This window comes from Haemaphysalis longicornis, unplaced genomic scaffold (genome assembly GCF_048455015.1).
Source record: "Haemaphysalis longicornis isolate Haplotype H1 unplaced genomic scaffold, Haemaphysalis longicornis Haplotype H1 scaffold_7, whole genome shotgun sequence".
NCBI classification, from domain to species: Eukaryota; Metazoa; Arthropoda; class Arachnida; order Ixodida; family Ixodidae; genus Haemaphysalis; species Haemaphysalis longicornis.
The window spans coordinates 103,112,071-103,132,580 of NW_027526422.1; the positions used below are offsets into that span (position 1 = coordinate 103,112,071).

Genomic DNA, 20,510 nt, shown 5'->3' on the forward strand with positions numbered 1-20,510 from the left:
CGCTGGTTATCCAGTGCCTCCCAGGACAGCAGCGCCTCCCACTGCTCCGCCGATGTCGGCAGGACCTCTTGGAGTTTTTAACCCCCTAGCAACCGCACACCATGTGGTAGGGAGTGTTGGGGGCATGTAGAATTTACAGTCGTAACGAAGAAGACTGGGGCGAATCTTCTGCAACAGTGTGGCGTGCGGGAACAGTCCGTCGGAAGACTTCCTGACTGACTTGCTTCTTCACTTCAATACAGTTTAGTTCAGTTCAGTTCAGTTTACCCGTTAAAAAGATCTCGATAGATATACATACATTCCGGGGCTAAATCTTGTTGAAAACAACTTGACTAGGGCCCAAGCGACTGATGGCTTGGCTTATATGGCACAGTAAAGAATAATTAGGAACAAATACAATTCTTCCGTAGATGTGTACTTGGAATCCAAAAACTATTTAAATTGCAGTAGGTATCACAAAACAAAAGATATAACAAGAAAGATAGTCAGTTAAACATAGCAAACAACACCCTTTGTGGGCAAAATAAGAGGTCCCGGAGATCTACATAACTTAGTACAATGCAACAGTGACGGATAATTGGTTGAATAAATAAAGGTGTAAGCGGAGACAAAGAAAAGAGGTAGAGGTGTATAACTCCAACATACCAAACAAAAACTAAGAATGTAAACTCAGACATTGCCAAAAGAACTCAACCTAGCAAAAACACCACACATAATTCAAATTTCATCAATTAGTACCAAGTCTACAAAATACCGGAAGGGTTTTCTTAAATTAAAAATGTCGTACTGTTTTAAATCTATTAAGAACATCAGGAAGGTTGTGCTGCAGAGATTATAGCTTCTAGTTGGTACGAAGGCGGGGTATGGGCCAGGTGTCAATGTTGCGCGTGTTTACTACGCGTGATGCATGTGTCAAAAGTGCTGTAGAGGATAAAAAGTTCCTCGATGCGACGGATGAAAAGTAAAAGGAACGTACAATGCGGAAATGATACATACGCATGAAAGCTATTATATTGTAGGAGTTAAATATACCGGTTGGTGGTGATAAATATTGCACACTTCAAATGAGTGGCATAACGTTTTTCTGCCATATTTCGATTTTTGTTGTAGTTGTTTTTGTCGAGGTTGCCCAGACTAAGCTGCAGTAATTGAGGTGTGACTCAAATGAGGCGTAGTATCATTCCTTTCATTGTTACTTTTAAGGGCCGAAGTGAGCGGGTGCGTGCCAAAATTCCTGTTGCTGAATAAAGTTTTCTACAAATGTTATTGATGTGGGTATCCCAGCTAAGGCATTCTGAAAAAGTGACACGAAGAATTTTACCTACGTTCACTATTTCAATAGTACTGTTGCAATGTGTGGTTATATGGTTTAGTTTCACGCTTTGCTCTAAAGATGTTCTTTGGAGCAAGATGTTCTTTGGACCTTTGTTCTTGCTAGATTTATATTTATTCCGTTGGATTGGGGACCAAAAGTGCAGCCTTTAAAGACTACCCTTGCATTTCGTTACTAAGTTATACTCAAATTGACAAGATATCAGTAAAGTACAATCGTGAGCATACCTTATAAATTTTGCTTCTGAGTCAAATTGTACGATATCATTAACGAACACATTGAAAAGGAGGGGTCCCAGCACACTTCCCTGTGGTACCCCAGTTATTGTGGGCAAAAAGGATCAAACGTTATCACGAATACAAACTCATTGATGCCGATTGGTTAAGTAAAACTGAAGTAGTGATAAGGAAGTTCCACGCATTCCATTCGGCATCAGTTTGTGTATATCATGATTAAGTGCATCTAAAGCCTTCTGAAATTTATGAAAAGACCGAGGGTGCAATACCTGCTTTCAATATTTTGCAATATGCTTTCTGTACTTGAAAATAGAGCTTTCTCAGTTGATTTGGTTTTCTTGGAAACCAAATTTGCATCAGATAAAATGGTACCACTGTCGAGGAAACGTGTTATAAGGGAAAGCAGCAATTTTTCTATTGTTTTAGAAAACACTGAAATTACTGATACAGGTCGATAATTAAATCTGTTTTTTTCTATCGCGCGACTTTTATGTATTTCCGAAACCCTACTTTTCTTCACATCGTCATCAAATGCAACTTTAAATGCATAAATTATACAGGCGAGTAAGCACTGGGGTATTTGTTTCTATGACACATTTTATAGGTTTAATTGTTAGGTTGGCAGTGCCCAAGGCTTTGCTGTTTGAACAGCTCATAAATGCGGAATAAACTTCTTGTTGATCATTTGGTGCAAGGAAAGAGGTTCCGATGGACTCTGTGATGGGGTTATTTATGGCTATGACATCATTAACTGGAGGGACGATATTAACGAAATACTTATTAAATTGTTGGGCCATTGTCTCACCCGTTAGTTTGAGATTGTTGTACATTATGCTATCGGGAAACGATCTCTTGCTTGCTCGACCTACTACGCGGTTCAGTAATTTCCAACTACCGTCTGGTTGTTTGGCACTGATGTCAGCAAAACGCTGCACATAGTAGTCTTGTTTTGGTCGATTGAACTGCGCAGTGACTGCATTTCTGGTTTTCTTAAATTCCTCATACACTGCCGGCATTCTTTTGATAAGAAAGCGATGGTACAGACTGTTTTTCTTGTTCATCATAGCCAGATGTGTTTTAATAATACATGATTTTTAATTTTTTTGGAGATTTGAGTGGTTTTAGAGGAAAGTGGGAAGTGTATGTCTGAACAAAAGGCTGAACAAATTCTCGGTACGCAACGTTCACAATATTTTCGTTTAAAACGCTAGACCAGTCAGGAAGGTTTATGTCTTGTTTGAAAAGTTCTAAACCTTCGTTGCTCACACATTGCACATGATCTGCTTTATAACTACTTGATGTATGTCGGTTCTCGGGGCAATATAGTGCGAAAATTGGGCAATGATTACTAATGTCAGATGTAATTGTTCCATTGTCAAAAACAGTTGTGTCTTTCGTAGGCTTCGTATAAGATGGTGGATATTTGCGTGCCTGATATGTTGGAATATGTTCCTGATAGGACTTGGAGTATGTATAAACATTGACGGAAGGGTTTTTGTGATTGTGGTGAGGACAGTGATTGCTGTTTAGCGGGAACGACCTCTGGCTGCGGTGTTGGCCGCCATGTAACCCTCGAGAAATTCGTGCTTTGGTTTCCACACTATGTATATGTCCGGTATATCTTTTTTTCATTTTCTTACTTCAGATAAAGGAGTACATTGAGCAACACTGTGGAGAAAAGACCCTTCGGAAAAGCTTTGCAGGCGGCATGAAAGCCCGTGCTTATGGTCCATCGATCTTCACTTGTCGTCATCGTTGCAGTGGCGAGAGCAATCGCTTGATCATCTGTCGTGTTGATGCCATCAGTTGGATGGTCGCTGAGCTTCGCTGTTTTCCTTTGCTGTTTCTTCGGCCGTCGCCTGAGCTCTGGAGTTGACTGAAAAATAAAATACAAAATGATGCAGATTTTATTACAACGGTGATTGACTTTAAGATTGCGGAATAAGTTATTGGGCTGCATCAGCATGGTTTTTCATTATTAGCGAAGTGTATCAAGTCAATTACCTCGCCATCGCCATTATCATAGTTTTTTTCTTGCGGTCTCTGCCTAGACATACTGTAACACTGCCACAGACGATTGCGGGGCAATCGTAGCGGCAGTAAAACTGATAACAAAAAATAGCTTCCTAGTAAATATAAAAGCAGAAACCCCAGCGGTGCTATCAAAATTAAACCACAATAACTAAACAAAAAATATTGCGTTACATTTTTTTTTCGTTTCCGCACGCGTTCACTTAGATTTGGCTCAACTGTACCGGAACGCTAAAAAATGTGTTCTTTCGCTAGCGCTTACTTACGTAATGCTTCTTGAAATACTGTTTCAATATGTGTTATGTAAATATAAGACAGCTTGGGGATCGCTTTTGTAAAACAGCCGCAAGTCTATCATTCTTACGCAAATTAATTTACGCTCATCGTGCCCTCCACTTCTTTCATTTTTACTGATCTGCAGTTTAATTTTCTATTATCGGTACCTGCGCTAGCTTAAGTGGACCGCGGCTTCTTGAACTTTTATTTTTTGTCTTTCTGTGGTCCATATCCTGTTGCCATCTCTTACTAGCAAATTTACTTTCTAGTTTAGCGGGTGCGGTGTTGCATTTTCCCACACTGGAAATGGTTTCATTTTCTGCTTTGCTTACTTGTTATTCCACCGAGTTCATTAGGTCATCATAATATATTACATTTGCTGTTCACACATGCATTCTTTTTAATGGTTATTGTCAATGTCCGCCACATTGTGCTTACATTTCGGTATACGAAGTTCTTCATTGCAGGCTCCCAAGTTTCAGAAATTGAGTATATACTCCACGTTTGCTACCCAGTGTGCTTTTTTTTCTGTCGTTCTTATGTTTACTTTTTGGCTCGTGTTTTGTGAAAGCACACTCTAACCTACAGTAGTCTGTCTGTTGCCAGATTGCAACGTTACATGCTGGTCGCCGTTATGTTCCGGGTAAGCTGTCACAACTTCCGGTCGACACTCCCAGCAATAGAGACTCACTGCAATCTTTGGACCCATGCATAGGCTAAACGAGGACATTCGAAACTTCCGCACTTATAACTGTTTGTAATAAAGCCTTCCAAATTTCTATTTTCTCTCATAGCATCGTGAACTGTCCACATATACCATACTCTGAGCTACTTAATCTTTCCAGCCATGGCGTTCACACATCCACCTTTTAGAGCCATGGTACTCTCTTTGTTCTTTCCTCTTCGCGTACTGAGCATGAGCTCGAAAAGTTGAGTATTCGTTTAAGCGCGATCTGATGGAAAGAACCCTTCTTCATACCGACCATTCCCCCGGCAGCTGCCGATTCCAGCTGGCATATAAGTGACCCGACCGTTATCTCGAAAGTCTGCCGGATCAGAACAAGGTACGCCTGTTTTAAAGCAATGACGCGTAAACCGATTCTGAAATGGACTGAAGGGTTTGGCTTGCGGAGACAGCGTGACACACGATCCGGATGAGTGACTGCGAAGGAACGTGGTATGTGTATATGACACGCGTGTTGTCAAAAATTCACTTGCAGCTGGCCTATGTGCTGCCTTCACAGATGTTGTTTGTACCATCACACAAGTGCGATGTAAGAGGCAAGCATGATTTGTCCTGTAGTAGCTTTCTCGTTGTTACCTCTGAGTGCGAAATCGTCGACTTGACTATCACGGCAATTGCAGTCGTAAGTTTTTGGCTTGGCGTAGGCAGGAAAGGTATAATATGCAACGCCGTTTTGTGGCGCTTGGCAGACATCCTTATTCCCGGAAGAGGCGATGACCGAACAACCCCATCAAATTTAGTCCTGGATCTGTAAATCTTCTGCTATAACAGGTAAACATTTTCTTACCTTCTTGATATCCGCCTCTTTTCTGAACTCGTCCTATGCGTCACATGTTCCGGGTCGTGCATTGATGCTAGGCATAAAATTTTAACTCATGTGTTCTCAATGTACAAACACCTCTGCAGCCTTCAGTAATGATAAATTCTGCAAGGTAAAATATTCCTGCACGGCTATTGGAGAAATATAAAATTATTGTTTAGCCTACTTCTGTCACTCAAAAGAAAAACCTCCAACCAGTGCACACTGCCGGTGATGACATACGGAGCTCAATCTTGCAACCTTACTAAAAAATTTTGAAAGAAAACGTAGGTCGCCTCAACGATCCATGGAACGAATAATGCTAGGAATAACACTCAGGGACAAGAAACGAGCTACCTGGATCATAGAACGAACTAGAGTTGACGATATCGTCGTTCAAATAAAGAAAAAGAAATGGACTTGGGCTGGCTTGTTGTGAGATGAACCGACAACCAGTGGACAATAAGGGTAACAGAGTGGATACGAAGCAATGTGTCTAGAAAGGGGAAGGACAATGACACGATGGAGAACTGAATTAGGAATCCTGGGGGGGGGGGGGGTGTAAACTATGGACTCCAGTAGCCCATGCAGGACCGGAGCGGTTGGAGGTCAATGGGAGAAGCCTTCGTCCTGCAGTGGACCTGAGCTTGCTGTTGTTGTTGAGGACAATGTTGATGAAAATAAATGTCTTTTGAGTGGTTTCAAAACTGCAGCATTAGCAAAACTGATTCATCCTAAACACAACCATCATCGCACGTTGCTTCAGAATTGCTTTAACTGACTCAGGAACTGCCGCTTGTTTGTAGCAGGTTGTATTGGTCTTCCGCAGAGTGCTCGTGTATTCCGTGGGAAGTCCCAGACTCACGGACGTAGCCAAGGGCGGTGGTGTTTCGGTGTTAGTTCCCCCCCCCCCCCCAATTTTCTGAGTAGTGGATTCACCCCATCGCTGCCCCCGCGTTTCGGCCTTTTTTCCATCTATGCCGTTCACATTCCGCACTTGCACATCAATAGGTGAAAACTCAATGAAGAAATTAGATAAAAAATCAAAATAAAAACATGTCTGCGCGCAGCGTATTTTTCCTTATAATTTTTTTAGTTTTTTTTGCCGCCGACGTAAAGCACCCGCGGAAAATATTTCTGACTAAGCCATTGCAAAGTTTTAGCTTTTCCTTCTGTTCTATTTGGCCCACTTTTGGCGATAAATGCGAACATGAGCCACGCAAAAACAAAATGAAGGAAGCTCTCTCTAACGCGTAAAGCGTAAAGGTAGCGAAGCTGTACGAGCCTGCACGACCATCACTCTGGTTTAAGTCCCAGATGCAGTTCATTCTGTTCTTCGCTGCCGCAACGGCATTTATTCCGTCATTGTTGCTATAAGTACGGGCTTCGTTCATTTTGAAGTGATAATCATTGTACACTACCTTGACCTTCAATTGTACAATGTGATATATATTGTACATTGTACGCGATGACGTGTCTTTCTCGTTCCGAGCAAGTGTTGCCATCATTACGGCGAACGCTAGAGTGTTTTTGGCCGATTTCTTCCAATCACTTCAAGTGGATGTCCCTAGCATGAAAAACATGCACCGGGGTTGCAGGCGGTTGCCACCAGGCACGAACACACGAGCGCTCGGCACTTTCTGTTTTTTTTTTTTGCTGGGCAGCCGCCACGATGCACGCGCTCATGTGCGCGAGTTCAGAATTTCTTGGTGTTTTTCACTGCTGATAGTAAAAAACACGATTTCCTAACAGCTTCGCCATTATATAGTGTTGAAGTGAATAATTGTTGGTTGAGAAACAAAAACTTGCGCAAAAGAAGCCAATCAAATCGGTTATTGATGATGATCAATGCTAGCGTTTAATCTAACTTTCTTGATATTCGGAGAGTGAGAAATTGAAAAAGGTGAAGGCCCCCTATTTTCTTCGAGCTGTTAAATATAAAGTAGAGCAAGAAAAGGCAATACACAGATAGATTTGCTTCTGAATTTTTTGTTTTCAGTGGTTACTTTTTTAGCTTACGTGTATTCTAAATGTTCTATATTTTTTGTGATTTCAATACCTTTTGCGAGGCAGCTGAGCCAGTTTAATCCCGACTGAAAATATAACAAACATCGCAAACAAATGTTACTTTCCACTGCTTCAAGGCGCCTGATAATTCATTGCTGAAATGCTCAGACACGCTATTATGCCGTGGGCACGCTTATTTAAAGAGTAAGTCTGATGAAATGGACTTTTGGGCTCACTCGACACTTTGAAATGCAGTACACTGCGACCGCTTTACTACGACTGTATTTCATCGGGAATTAAAACGTTTGAATGCGTGCTAAGAGAACGCGTTTTGCACCGAAATTCGAGGGGTCTGAGAAGTCAGATCTATTTGGCCACCATTATTCATAAAAATGCGCATATTCACATGCAGAGCACGTCGCACGAGCGCCTTCGTGCAGGCGCGATTCAACATTTTTCCTCTTGAATAAAGAGCTCACACGAGAAAGATAAATATACAGGAGAAATACAAGCAGCCTTTCTGGAAAGCCCAAAATAGGTAGACTCAAGGCCCGGAAAGACCCAGTCTGGACGTCAAGCTACTGAGATATCATGCAGAGGGTATTTTTTAGTGCCCGAGCTTTGAGAGGGTGGACCAAAAGACACCTTCGCGCCTACTTTGAAGCCTGCGTAAGATCCTGCGAAAGTGACGCAAGGAAGGAGAGTACTGTTCCAGCACCGAGCGGGAACGACTTAACTGCACTTTTGCGGAGCAGAAAGAGCACGCGTGGCGCCACGACAACTGAAGAAGGGCGACGAAGGTGTGCTGCTTGACCCGCGCGCGGTTATTTGTGGTCATGTTAGTGGGTGGCACCCGCGATCACATATGGAACGGCGAAAGGAAGCGGTACCACTCCGATAGGGCAACAGACGATAGGAGGAGGAAAGAACATGAACATACGCACAAGTGAGAGACCGTGAGCATGATTCTGTGTTTGCTACCTAGGTCACGCAAATGAACCAAAAAAAAGCGTGCTTTTTGAAACGAATTTTGCATGAGGTCCTTTATAATTTTATTGGTGACCCACGGCGGTTAGGTGTGCTGATGGTAGGCTCGTGAAACTACTGGGGACCGCTTTAGGCTGGGGCTTGTTATACATCCGCAGTGACACCTACATCCCTAGAAATCAGTGTGGTTGTCACGATAACACTGAACCAGAATATCTGGCGGACTTAAAAAAGGTTACTTTTATTGCATTTGAATTTGAAGCTAAGCGCAGTTTGGTTCCAATAGGCGGGACTGATTTTGGACGGGTAACACACATGTTCTGGTACATTGATGACTAAAAACTCAGGTGAAACAACAGGACAAATATTATTTGATGCGACGTTTATCCGGCCTATCTTAAGTCAGTTTCTCTTTAGTTCCCGGTATGTATAGTATGTGATGCGCTTTATTATACAGCAATGTGCCTGGGATGTACGACACAAAATGCTGGCTTTGACTACGGTTAGCTATATCAAAACAGACTTGCCAAAAACGTGAATTCTTATCTACTGCTCAATGTTGCCCAAAGCCATTACACTACGCTTCAAAATTGCAGACGTTCACAGTCATTCGTGGACCAGAAAAGCTCGCTATCTGCATCTACACAAATTAGGCGGCAATGGCGGGCAGGCAGCCTAATGATTGGACACAAGTTTTGTTTTGCTGTCTTTATTGCTCGCATTAATTGATTGCTGTTTCGCAAACGAACTTCTTTTTTTTTTCAAAGGTCCATGGATGATGGCTCCAGTAGTGGTTCCTTCGTCGTCGAACAGCACGGTTGCCCCAGTTCTGTCGTTGATCGTTGCTGGGCGTTGCCATTTGTGGCGGCTTGCTCGGGCTTTTTGTTCGGGATGCCTCAGACGAACAGTGGCATCTTGTACGTTTTATTCATGGACAAGTTCGGAGCCAGCCGACAAACAGCCCTGTGGCCCAGGACCATCGATTCTATTACGTCTAACTTCATGGGTAATCACCGCCTGTGCGCTTTCTCATATTTACCCGCAGCCTCATTATGCGGCAAAAGATGTGGTGGCAAAACGTTTATTGAGCTTAAAGGGAAGGGGTATAAGGGCGTGGTTAGCCTCCTAAGTCCAGGAGGCCTCTAGTCCGGGCTGCCTCCAGTGCGCGCCGCACCAGGGCGACCTGGCGCTCCGGTGCGGAGCTGGTCAGCTCGGACTCCCACTGCTCAGGGTAAGGGGAGGGGTGGGGATGTGGGTGTTGGGGGCAGGAGAAGACGAGGTGGTAGGTGTTGAGAGGGATGTGACAATGGGGGCAGTCGGGTGGAAAGAGGGAAGGGGAAATGTGGGATAGGATGATGTGGTTAAAGTATGTTTCGGTCTGTAGTCGGCGGAGGATGTAGGCCTGTTGGGCGGTGAGGGAAAAGTGGGGAGGCGGGTATCGCCGTCGGGAGTTTGTGTGGTGGGAGAGGATGGAGTTGTACGTGGGGTCGAGAGGTGTCAGGGCTGCTGGGTCTGGGGTTGGGGGAGTTATTTGGTCGAGGCTAGGCGAGGGAAGTGCCCGGGTAATGAGTGCGCGGGCTGCGGCGTGGGCCGCCTCATTCCCTGCCAGGCCGGAGTGGCCGGGGGTCCTGACAATGGAGAGGTCAGTGTCTTCAGGGAGGCGTTGAAGGAGGTGAATGGCTGCTGGTGGGGCGAGGCCGGCTTGGTAGAGGCGGCACGCTTGCTGCGAGTCGGTTATTATGGTCAGATAGGGTTGGTGGCAGTGGGTCAGGGCAGCGTGGGCGATGGCGAGGGACTCGGCGGTGAGCGTGGGGATGTGGCGGTAGGAGGCCGCGGTGGGGAGGCGGCCCTCCGCAGGAACGCGGAGACGAATTGGTAGGCGTGGTGGCCGCAACCGGTGTGATTGAGGTTATCGAGAAAAAAACAAAAATATCTCCACATGGTCTCTCCACAAGCAACCCTGTAATGCAGCCGTTTTGCCAATGAATGAGGTTCTATAAAGGGTCTACACCAGAACCCTAGCCTGAATACTAGTTTTTGCGTGTGGTGAGCAAAATTGATTTGTTATTACAAGTGGGGTTTTGTTATAAACAGCACCTGTGCTAATAGAATTCCGCATGAATAACCCACTTTTCAACTTCGCTAGTTACATCCTGCAAATATGTGTATTGATTTATTTATTTATTTATACTGAAATTCCAGATAGGGACTTCAGTAGGTGGGTTACAGGGCATAAAAATAATAAGCTGTGGCAAATACTATTACGCATAAATAAAAATAACAACAGAAGATTTGTTACGCAAGGCTATAAATAAGGAGAGAGTCAAACAAACTTAGAGTGCCTATTATACCAATGCTCGAATTTACAGAGAAAATGAAAACTGCTTTAAAGCCCTGTATCAGCCAATTACGTGAGAGACTTCTATCCTTTTAGGTCTGATCTGCTACCTTGTCACAGGGTGTTCAGTGGAAGAAAGCGGGGGGAAGTCCTGGTGACCGCCTAACATTTCTGCCACCTAAAACTTTTCGTTGGAGCGACGCACGCAATCATATAGCGTGATCAAGACCTACTTATCACAATTGATAAAACTTCTCAACAATCGCGAACACCGACTGTTTTATACACCATTACCGTTTTTTTTTACGCAACGCAGCAAGCATTGCCCACTAACTTCGAACTTTTCGCTGTTAAAAAGAGGCTCAGGTTAGTGACTCGAAGGGAGCAGGCATTGCCCAACGCGTTCCAACGCATTCACCCCTTATAGTTAGCATAATGCTAGCAAAAACTAGTTCTCGCATTGAGTTCACTTTAGCGCTAGTGCATTCCACTTTCTGCATGAGAGAAGAATGTCTCGCTTTCAAAATATGATCACCGCAATAAAGGTAAGGAGTGAAATATCTTTTTTGGAGCATTTAAACACATACCGTAAGCGCTGCAGCCCTGTTATAGCACATACAGGATTTCTATTACCAAACATTGTTGTAACAGTGATCAGTACTTATTGCCGGTCATACCCTCGTGGGATGTTTCGCAATACAGAATTATTCGAGTAAAGAATGCTTGACTGTCGAAACAGCGCCAGAATAAAAACAGGGGTATGTTCTGGTAACACATGATAACAGACTAGGATGTTACTTTCAAAATTTTTGACATTTTGTTTTATCTTGAAAGACTGAGAGAAGCTCCAAATCATTGTCTCTATGGACACCATCTATACGAAGTATGCGGAAAGCATACCGCCAACGTATGGTGCCGTATCTCGCTTTTTAATCAAGGCACAAGCGTGACAACCATGCCAAGCATTTCTACTTTAAAAAATTATTTTATCCTTTTGGTTTTGAAAAGATAATCTGCAATGTGTATGTCCAGGTGCGGGACACGTGTATGACTTCTCTATTCCCACAATGTATTCCCGTAATGGCGTATGTACGGAACAAGCGTTCCGTGTATACGCAATTATGGAAATACAGAAGTCATACGGCGTATTTGGGGTATTTTATGAATAAATGTTGTTATATATATCTGAAACAATTTAATCCCAAAAAAGAATCGATAAAACACATGTAGTCTGGGATCCACTGCTCCCGGTGTGCCCTATCTACTAATCGAAAGGGCTTTAAATACCGTACTGAAGCTAAATTTTAATATAGATAAATTGTCTGGGTGTAAAGACTTCCGTCCAAGCCACGCGGGCAATCCGGAATTTGCAGATCCAAGTGAGCGCTATTTAAATAAACACATTCTACATAACTGCCACAAGACATGTAGAGTGTAGTAGATGTTTTCGGCCTACCATACCATACCTTGTGCGTTTCTAGAACTCGTCGATGAAAAAAGAATTGCTTCATTGGTGAAGTGAAAATGTGGCTACAAAACGAGGCAAATTATGTTTAAAAGCCGTCTGTCAAAATGAATGAAGCTCTCAACACGACGGTGTATACTTGCATTCAAAGGACTACTTGTCGACCTAATGTTGTTGGTTTCGGTGACATGAAGGACGCTTTTGCGTAACTTTTTTGTTCTTCTTCTCAGGATTTGTCATTGCTGCGGCACAGAAGAGACTGCCTGTCTACAATTTGATCGTGGCGGGTGCCATCGTGTGCCCCTTGTCTATAGTGGCCTCAGCCTTCGTCCCAAACTTGGCGTGGATGTCGGTGACGATGGGATTCTTTTACGGCAAGTATTATTCGGTAACTATTTTGTGTGTTACCGTGCATGCTGTTTTTATTTTAAAACAGGCCAACAGCTTTTACTCCAACATACGTCGCGCAGACTATTTTCGAGTAATTTTTACTTTTTACGGTGTGTAAGCAGTAACTGATTAATAAAAGAAAAACGTGGCAATAAGGACTCTTTAAAGAGGCCTCAGAAATCCGGAAGAGCCAGCCCCGGTGAGCAAAGGGAGGGGGTTTTATGTGACAAGTAGCCCGCAAGGCAAATGTAACTTCGCATAGCCCGGATACTTAAGAAAGTTTGTTTAGGTCCGGCAGCATTTTTTGAAAAGAACCAGTATATTATGCGTGGGTTTCCACAGAATTAGACACCTCATAACAGGTCCAGATTTACTGTCAGCTTCGATTACTAACAAAAATACTGCTGTACAAACGGAAGCTTTTCAGAATACAGGTGTTTGAATGTGGGGCATTCCGAGGTGTGTTTGTGCATATGCTCGAAAAGACAGCGTACAAGCTTAACAACAGGCCCAGCATAGCTTTTCGGGGCCAATATAGTTCCACGCGAGAAATGAAATAAATTCTTGAGACATCTGCGCAATTGACGACCAGATGTAATACCGTGACTCAGAAAAGCTGTGTATTTATTAGAATCTACCACTGACGATGTAAGAAATAAATTCTGTAAGCATTGTTTTTTATCGTCTCCCAGAGGACGAGGGTGCCGTCTTTGTTTATAATAAATACTTTGAAAGCTATGGAATGTCATCTTCGTCTAATCAATTTTTTAGTGAACAGTTATGTTTTTCTTATTATGTCTCTCTAGCTTACCATGTTCTAATATACTATGTTTTACTAATTACGAAGGTGCAGTGTGTTGTTGAAATACCTGGCCGTTCTTTTCAGTCTGTGTACCTGCGTGTCTTCTCTTTCAAACCACTTATAATATTTGATTAGAAGAATAATAATGATTACCGCTTAGCAGATCCTAAGCTGTAGTCATTTCTCTTCTTGTATCTAAAATATTTACTCCATTACCTTTACAGATTTCTTAATCTTCAACGCAGATTTTTTTCTTTTTCTTCATTCCTGCATTCCCATACGATCTGTACTGAGTAGAAGGAGGCATCCCTATGTTCTCAATAACCCCACAAAATGATGATAGCAGGTGTATCAAATGTTACGTATAGACTTCGTACAAGTATTTGAGAGACTGTTTTCGCTCTCATTCTGCCTAAATATTGCGGTGTTCTTATTTTAATTGCAATTTAAAAGACAAGAACTACGTTGTTTTTTCAGTCGAGCACATTTATAATGCACAACCGCATTCGCGGCGTATGAATATGTCGATGGACCCTCATTTGTACATTTATTTCTGAGAAAATTCCAATCCCCCCAATGCAAAGTTTCGCTCGTGGAACCAATGCCCTGACTACCGGATCCCCTCAATGCTGTTTATAGTGTGCCTCTTGGGATTTTGATGTCGTCCTCTTGGATATTATTTCTAGTGAACACTTCTCAATTTTTTTCTTCTCTCCTTCAAGGGGCATCGGTTGGAATCCTGTTGATCGGGCAATCCATCTACACAGTGTCTTATTTTGAAGAATACAGAGGTGTGGCCACAGGCATCACGTTTGCCGGGGTGTCGCTGTCGGGCATCGTGGGACCTGCGATATTACCGCCATTAGCGCAGACTTACACTGTAGATGGCGCCATGATTTTAGCCGGTGGCATCTTGCTGAACTTGATACCATTAGCCTTGATGCTAAGAAACCCGCGACCCTTTGGACGAAGTTTGTGCGGTTGCAGCAAGACCTCAGAGTGCCCGTATAAACATGTGGCTGCTACAAACTACGGCGCCATTAAGCCAGCTTCTCATAACGCTATTTGTGGCTTCTCTTCCCAGCCCGCACATAGACATCATGATACATCAAGCATAGCTGTATATCAAATTGGCAAAACGCGCCCAAGCTCGGCGTTCGAAGAGAGGTACCTTACGTCATTAAGCACCGAGAAAATTTCATCACAGCTTATAGCTCTTCAAAGTGACGAAATGGTACACAACACAGCGCTGGAAGATAGTTACCTTGTATCATCAAGAACAGAAAAACTGTCATCACCGCTACTGTCACTTGCCGAACAACGTGAAAGCAAGAATACCGTTTTAGACCAAACCTTGCATCTTTTCAGGCAGCCCTGCTTTTACATTCTACTGGTATCGATGGTGGCTGCAGACTTTACATTTCATTTGTTTACCGCCACCATAGTCGACTACGCTCGGGACAAAGGACTCTCTCTGAATGGTGCCGCCCAGCTTGTTACGTGCACTTGTGCCGGTGGCCTGTGCGGACATCTGTTTCTTCCACTTGTAGCCCACAAACTCGTGAGCAGCCGTTCCACAACCGCCAGTGTGAGTTTTGCTGTGGTGTCTCTATGCTTCTTCGTGATGCCTTCGCTCACTGGTTTTGTGAGTGTCAGCATAGTGACGTTCGTGTCCGGCGCCCAGCAGGGGTACATTAGGACTTTAAGGGCTGTACTGGTGGCTGACTATCTGGGCGCTGACTACGTCGCCATGTCCTGGGGCATCATGGGATTTGCTGCCCTGCCATTGATATTTTGTGAACCAACGATTGTGGGTGAGTGTATTCGACATACTGTCTTTCTTTGTTTAGAGAAGCAGAGTAAACCTAATAGTGGTGTAGCAGCTGGTATTAAGGTCACGAAAGCTGTAAGAAGCACTTTCCCTTCTGTTTCTTTTGCACTGCCTAAACCATAATTGGTAAAAGAAGAAGATAAGAATTTCGTAGTGTATTCAACATACTGTCTTTCTTTGTTTAAAGAAGCAGAGTAAACCTAATACTGGTGTAGCAGCAGGTATTAAGGTCACAAAAGCTGTAAGAAGCACTTTCCCTTCGGTTTCTTTTGCACTGCCTAAACCATAATTGGTAAAAGAAGAAGATAAGAATTGCTCACTTAGATAAACGTGATTTGCAGACTTGAGCGATGGATTCAGTTACTAACTTCACCAGGCCTAGTAGGTAGTTGGTGGAGTCCACTTGAAGGCTACATCAACCTGAGAAACAGTATACGTGGTATGAGTATACGCGGTATGAGAAACAGTAAACTCCGTATGGAATCCAGAGGGTCCACCTCATTAGTTTCCCCGCTAAGACCAAGCTACCTTTTTCTCTCTTTCAAAACACTTTTCCGCCGGTCCTATAGCCAGGAGACAAGGGGCTCACAAGAGCATTTAAAAAAGCAAAAAAACAAGAGCACTTAAGTTTACCTTGCACCCGCATCCCATCTACAAGAGTTCATTAGGCTAACTTAGTTCGCAATGCTTATTTTACGTCGTCTCCTATGCAAAGCATTGTTGCGGAATTACCACTTCTGAACTGGAATGACTCCGGGTCATTTCACTTTTTTCCGACCCCGGAATGGAATGAGAATAGAATGCCAACAAGGTTTGAAGGATTGGAATGGGAATGGATTTGGGCACCTTTTGTCCGGAATGGAATGGAAGGTTTTATACTAGCTGTATCTCTGTTAAAGTGCTACCTACAGCCAAATCAGCTCTTGGGCAAGCATCACTGCAACCCAAGCGGCCAATCGCTGTATTTCGTGCTTTTGGAGGCTGCTATGAACTTGTGGATGAAAGTGGTGACTCCCAATAAATCAGCCAAAAGAGAAGCTCTAAGCATGCAAAATGTTTCTTGCACCTACACTTTGCCAAAGCGGCTGTTCCGCACGACTACAATCGGATCCCGCAGTCGGGCAGTCATCAGAACATATAGCAGCACTCGCTGTCACTAATCCCCGCCAGGGAGATTCCTTCCTGTTCTGGTGTGGATCGCATTTTACTGGGCTGCATAAATGTACGTTTTTCTAAACTCCAGTACTGAGCCCCAGATGAAGCAAAACGTAATGTGCCGAACCAAAACAATTTTATTTTATTTCGTCATATTCCGTTCGAGAGTCACCGTATTTAAGAGTGATCGTGTCGTAATCGCCCCCAATTCATTAATATGAACATTTAAACTGCTTGGGAGAGATTATAACATGGTCAACCTAAAATTTGAATGCGGTCACATTATTTTACAAGGTTGACACAACTGTGCCGTGATGGTATCTGTCACCCGCTCCAGCTCAAACATTGAAGATTAAGAGTTTGCATTTAATTTAACGCTTCCAAGCTTTACTACGCCAACAGAACATGCCCTATCAGGTGTGTGAGACGAACCTTTCGCTGGCGGCGTAGTGGGAAGGGTGACCCGGTTTTTTTACGGGTGAGCCTCACTCATGTACTACGTGACTGAAGTGGCGAAAAACGCGCTGTCCCCGTATATTCGTGACGCCAGAAACGTGAGCGCAAAATTCTAATTAGCGGAGAACACAGATATGCATTGACTCCGAAAGCGGATATGTGTCGGCCTGAATGGGGGTATGCGCTGGTCTGATAGTCTCTATTGGCTGGGAGCGTGTGATGATTGACGTCCGCGGGCCGCAGAGTGCGCCAGGAGACGGCGGTGAAAGAAAAGTAGACGACGAGCGGAGAGCACGAGAGGGGTGTGTGCCGGCAGTGACCGCGGACGAGACAGCGCAAGGATCCCTCTCGGGAGGCGGTTCGAGGGCAGGCCACCCTTGACTGGTTGCCACCCTTTCAAAACGCTGGATGTATGCGTCAAGCTCATCACGATCCTCGTTAAAGGCAGGAATGAACTTGTGAGGGCTGTGGACGCCTTGTGCTGCATTAGCCGCAGTGTCGCCTCCCACATCGTGAGAACCCTGCGACCCTTCCTGAAGCCGCAGCTTAAGTTCTACCAGGGCCCGTTCAGCCTCAATCCGCGCTCTGGTCTCGGACTCTGTCTCCTGGGCTAGTATTGCCGCCTCTCGAACCGCCTCCCGAGAGGAATCCTTGCGCTGTCTCGTCCGCGGTCACTGCCGGCACACACCCCTCTCGTGCTCTCCGCTCGTCGTCTTCTTTTCTTTCACCGCCTTCTCCTGGCGCACTCTGCGGCCCGGGGACGTCAATCATCACAGAGCGGAGTTTGCGCCGGCCTGACTTCCCAATGGCGGGTACGGTAGATGTGGCCTAACAAAAAGGGTGACAACGTTATATAAACATTTTTACTTGACAATGTGTGGTCGGTGGCCTAAAAAAGTGAAAATATCAAAACATAACCAGCCGAACTGCTATGGAGGGATGGGTGGGCGTGTGTATGCCGTGGCCCGACATTATTGCTAACCGTATGTTCTAGGTCTAACGTATCCAACCGGTGCGAACAGCTTGACGTAAAATAAGTTTGGCATAGCTTAGTACGTCGTTAAGATGAGTGATAAGATGGCTGACGTTAAGCCTGAACATAGGCCTAACACGAGGGATGGGCGGAGGCTGGTGACGACGGCAGATTTGAAAAGGAAAAAATGCAATGTAAAATATGGTGTTGAATATTTCTGAGTGGTGTTGAATGTTTCGCGACTAAACTCAGCAGCGTCAAAATTAGTGAAACTAAAGTTAGCGACATAACTCGGTGAAATAACAAAGAAAAGTGATGCTCACGCATTCTTACAACACTAAAGAAAGCATAGCGGTGACGCGTATAATAACGTGACTATTATGTGGCATTCTTAGGTAACTCTATACAGCCGCCAGGATGTGGTTTCTACGTTGAGAATTTACAGGAATAGAATTGATTTCCCTCCATTCCGGTAGTGTGAAAGGGTGGGATTTTGGGATTCCAATGATTCGGAGGAAATAGTATTGCGTAATTCCTCGTAATAAATTGACATGAAATAGGAATGCCCACTCCCCAACACTGATGCAAAAACAACGGACTGTTGGCGTCTGAGGAAATAGCAAATACTAACTAGCATAAGGGTTGCCCTGCAAGCAAAGTTTTATTTATAATCTACTATGTTTCCTCAAGCGGATGTTCTTCCCACATCCGCGTTAAGGATGTTTTGCCAATATTACGCAGCCACGCGGCTTTCATGCGCTAGAGATGTTCCGGCAGTGAGAACGTGGAGTAAATCGGCTTCATTTCGCAAACAGATTGCCTTTTTTTCGACGCGGTAAATAAAAATCATCCAAAGTCAATAACTAATCTTAATGTTAAAAATCAACTGACCCTTTAGGTTCCTATTTTCTAATCAACTGAAACTGTTTTATGTGACTGCTGGTTAGCCCGCACAGTTTTCTCCTGATGCGAATGATTACATACAGCCATACACGTCCACTTGTCCAGACAAAAGTAATGTGTAAAGCAAACTGAAACGTTTGCGCGCGAAACTCATGCATTGAGTATGCAAGCCCTCAGAAACTCTTAGCTTGGCGTGACTACTAGTGAACGTGGTGCTTTTTAATATTGCCGCATAACAGTCGTAGTTGCACAGCTGCATCGCCTCCCTCCAAGTGTCTGCGACGAACATACAAATTTAGCACCCAAGTATACGTGAGCAGCACTCACTAAGAAGAATAAAAAGTGCATGGCTAAACGCCCAAATGACGAGTGTTGGAAGGAAGGATAATAGAGTGCATGAAAGGCAGGGAGGTTAACCAGATTACAGTCCAGTTGGCTAACCTACGCTTGGGAAGTGGGAAAGGAGGGATTTAAAGAAACAGAGCGGGTATTGAAAATACGGGGAATAAAGCTTGAGGAGCAAGAAACAAAAAATTGAAGGTAACTACAAAAACAAAACCATGGGCGATAACAACGCCTACACTGAACAGGTAAACTAACCAAATGACGATTGAAAATGGTACACGATGTCTCTACAATCGTTCAAACACGCCTGTATCCTTTAAAAACGAAGTAATACTTTTGTGGCCTTTTGGGACTGCACTGGGCAACACCTGTGACACAAAACAGTCTGCGCAGTTAATGGCTGGTTATCGATTTTCCAGAGTGCGGTTGACAAGTGCAGGCTCTGCGTTGCTATCCGGGCACAGTGACACAAGAAATGTTCTATTGTTTCGTCCGTGGCACAAACGTCACAAGCAGCGCTGTCAGTCATACCGATAGCGAAGGAGTAAGCTCTGGGGAAAGCATCTCCTATCCACAGGCAGTATAGTAGGGTGACATCCGAGCGTGGCATATTAATGGGTAACAGGCGCTGCAGGTCGGGGCCGAGCAAGTACAGACGGGAGTTTGTAAAGTCGGGCATATTCCAAACTGTAAGCGTGATTTTGCGGGCGATGGTGCGCAGTGACCGTGCAGCATCATGGCGTGATAACGGGATGTCGGCCAATTGAGCACTTCCATGTTGGAGCCCCTTGTGGCCACCAATGGGTTTCCTGCATGTCTAGTAGTTTTGCTGTTCAAATACAGTTGTTTATGAAGGTAGTTTGAGAATGAACTTTACCTAGCCCAATTACTGTGATAAGGTGATACACACTCACTCTGTCCGCATGGTAGAAGGGCTGCACATTAGAGGAAATCTCATTTGGAGAAATGAAAACATAAGCAATAAAATTATATTTAAATAAACCCGAAAAACATGGCTCACCCCTAATGACTGTACACACTGTCTTCAACGCAGGTCGTTTTCGTGACGCTGAAGGTTCATACGACAACCTGTACCGGATGTGTGGAGCTGTGGACCTCATCGCTGCTTTCGTACTGTTAATACAAGCTTGCTGCGACACCAGAAACAAGATAAAGAAGGATAACATTATAACACGCCAATAAAAACATCCGATATCCCTGCCCGCACATGAAATATTTCGAAGGTTGGAATGGTGGGAAGTTTGAAATAAAATAGCCGTGGATTTTCCTGCCTGAACTTAATTTTCGAAGTTATGCTTCTGTTACGCCTGACTGAAGCGTTAGGACTCATGAAATGCGACGTATTATACAAGTGATTTGGTGTTTTAACGAAATAATAAAAAGCGACAACTTGTTCAACTTTTTAATTTGGCACAAA

At 44.0% G+C, this 20,510-nt stretch overlaps 1 protein-coding gene across 1 annotated transcript; it reads left to right on the top strand.

The window, feature by feature from the left end:
- Positions 1–5,149: 5,149 nt before the first annotated feature.
- On the top strand, positions 5,150–20,369 carry LOC144146736 (monocarboxylate transporter 9-like). The gene is made up of 5 exons (XM_077678664.1): positions 5,150–5,392; positions 9,182–9,420; positions 12,448–12,591; positions 14,132–15,223; positions 20,127–20,369. The coding sequence occupies exons 2-5, from the start codon at positions 9,186–9,188 to the stop codon at positions 20,273–20,275; spliced, it is 1,620 nt and encodes a 539-aa protein (XP_077534790.1). The 5' UTR covers positions 5,150–5,392; positions 9,182–9,185; the 3' UTR covers positions 20,276–20,369.
- The last annotated feature ends 141 nt before the right edge of the window (positions 20,370–20,510 follow it).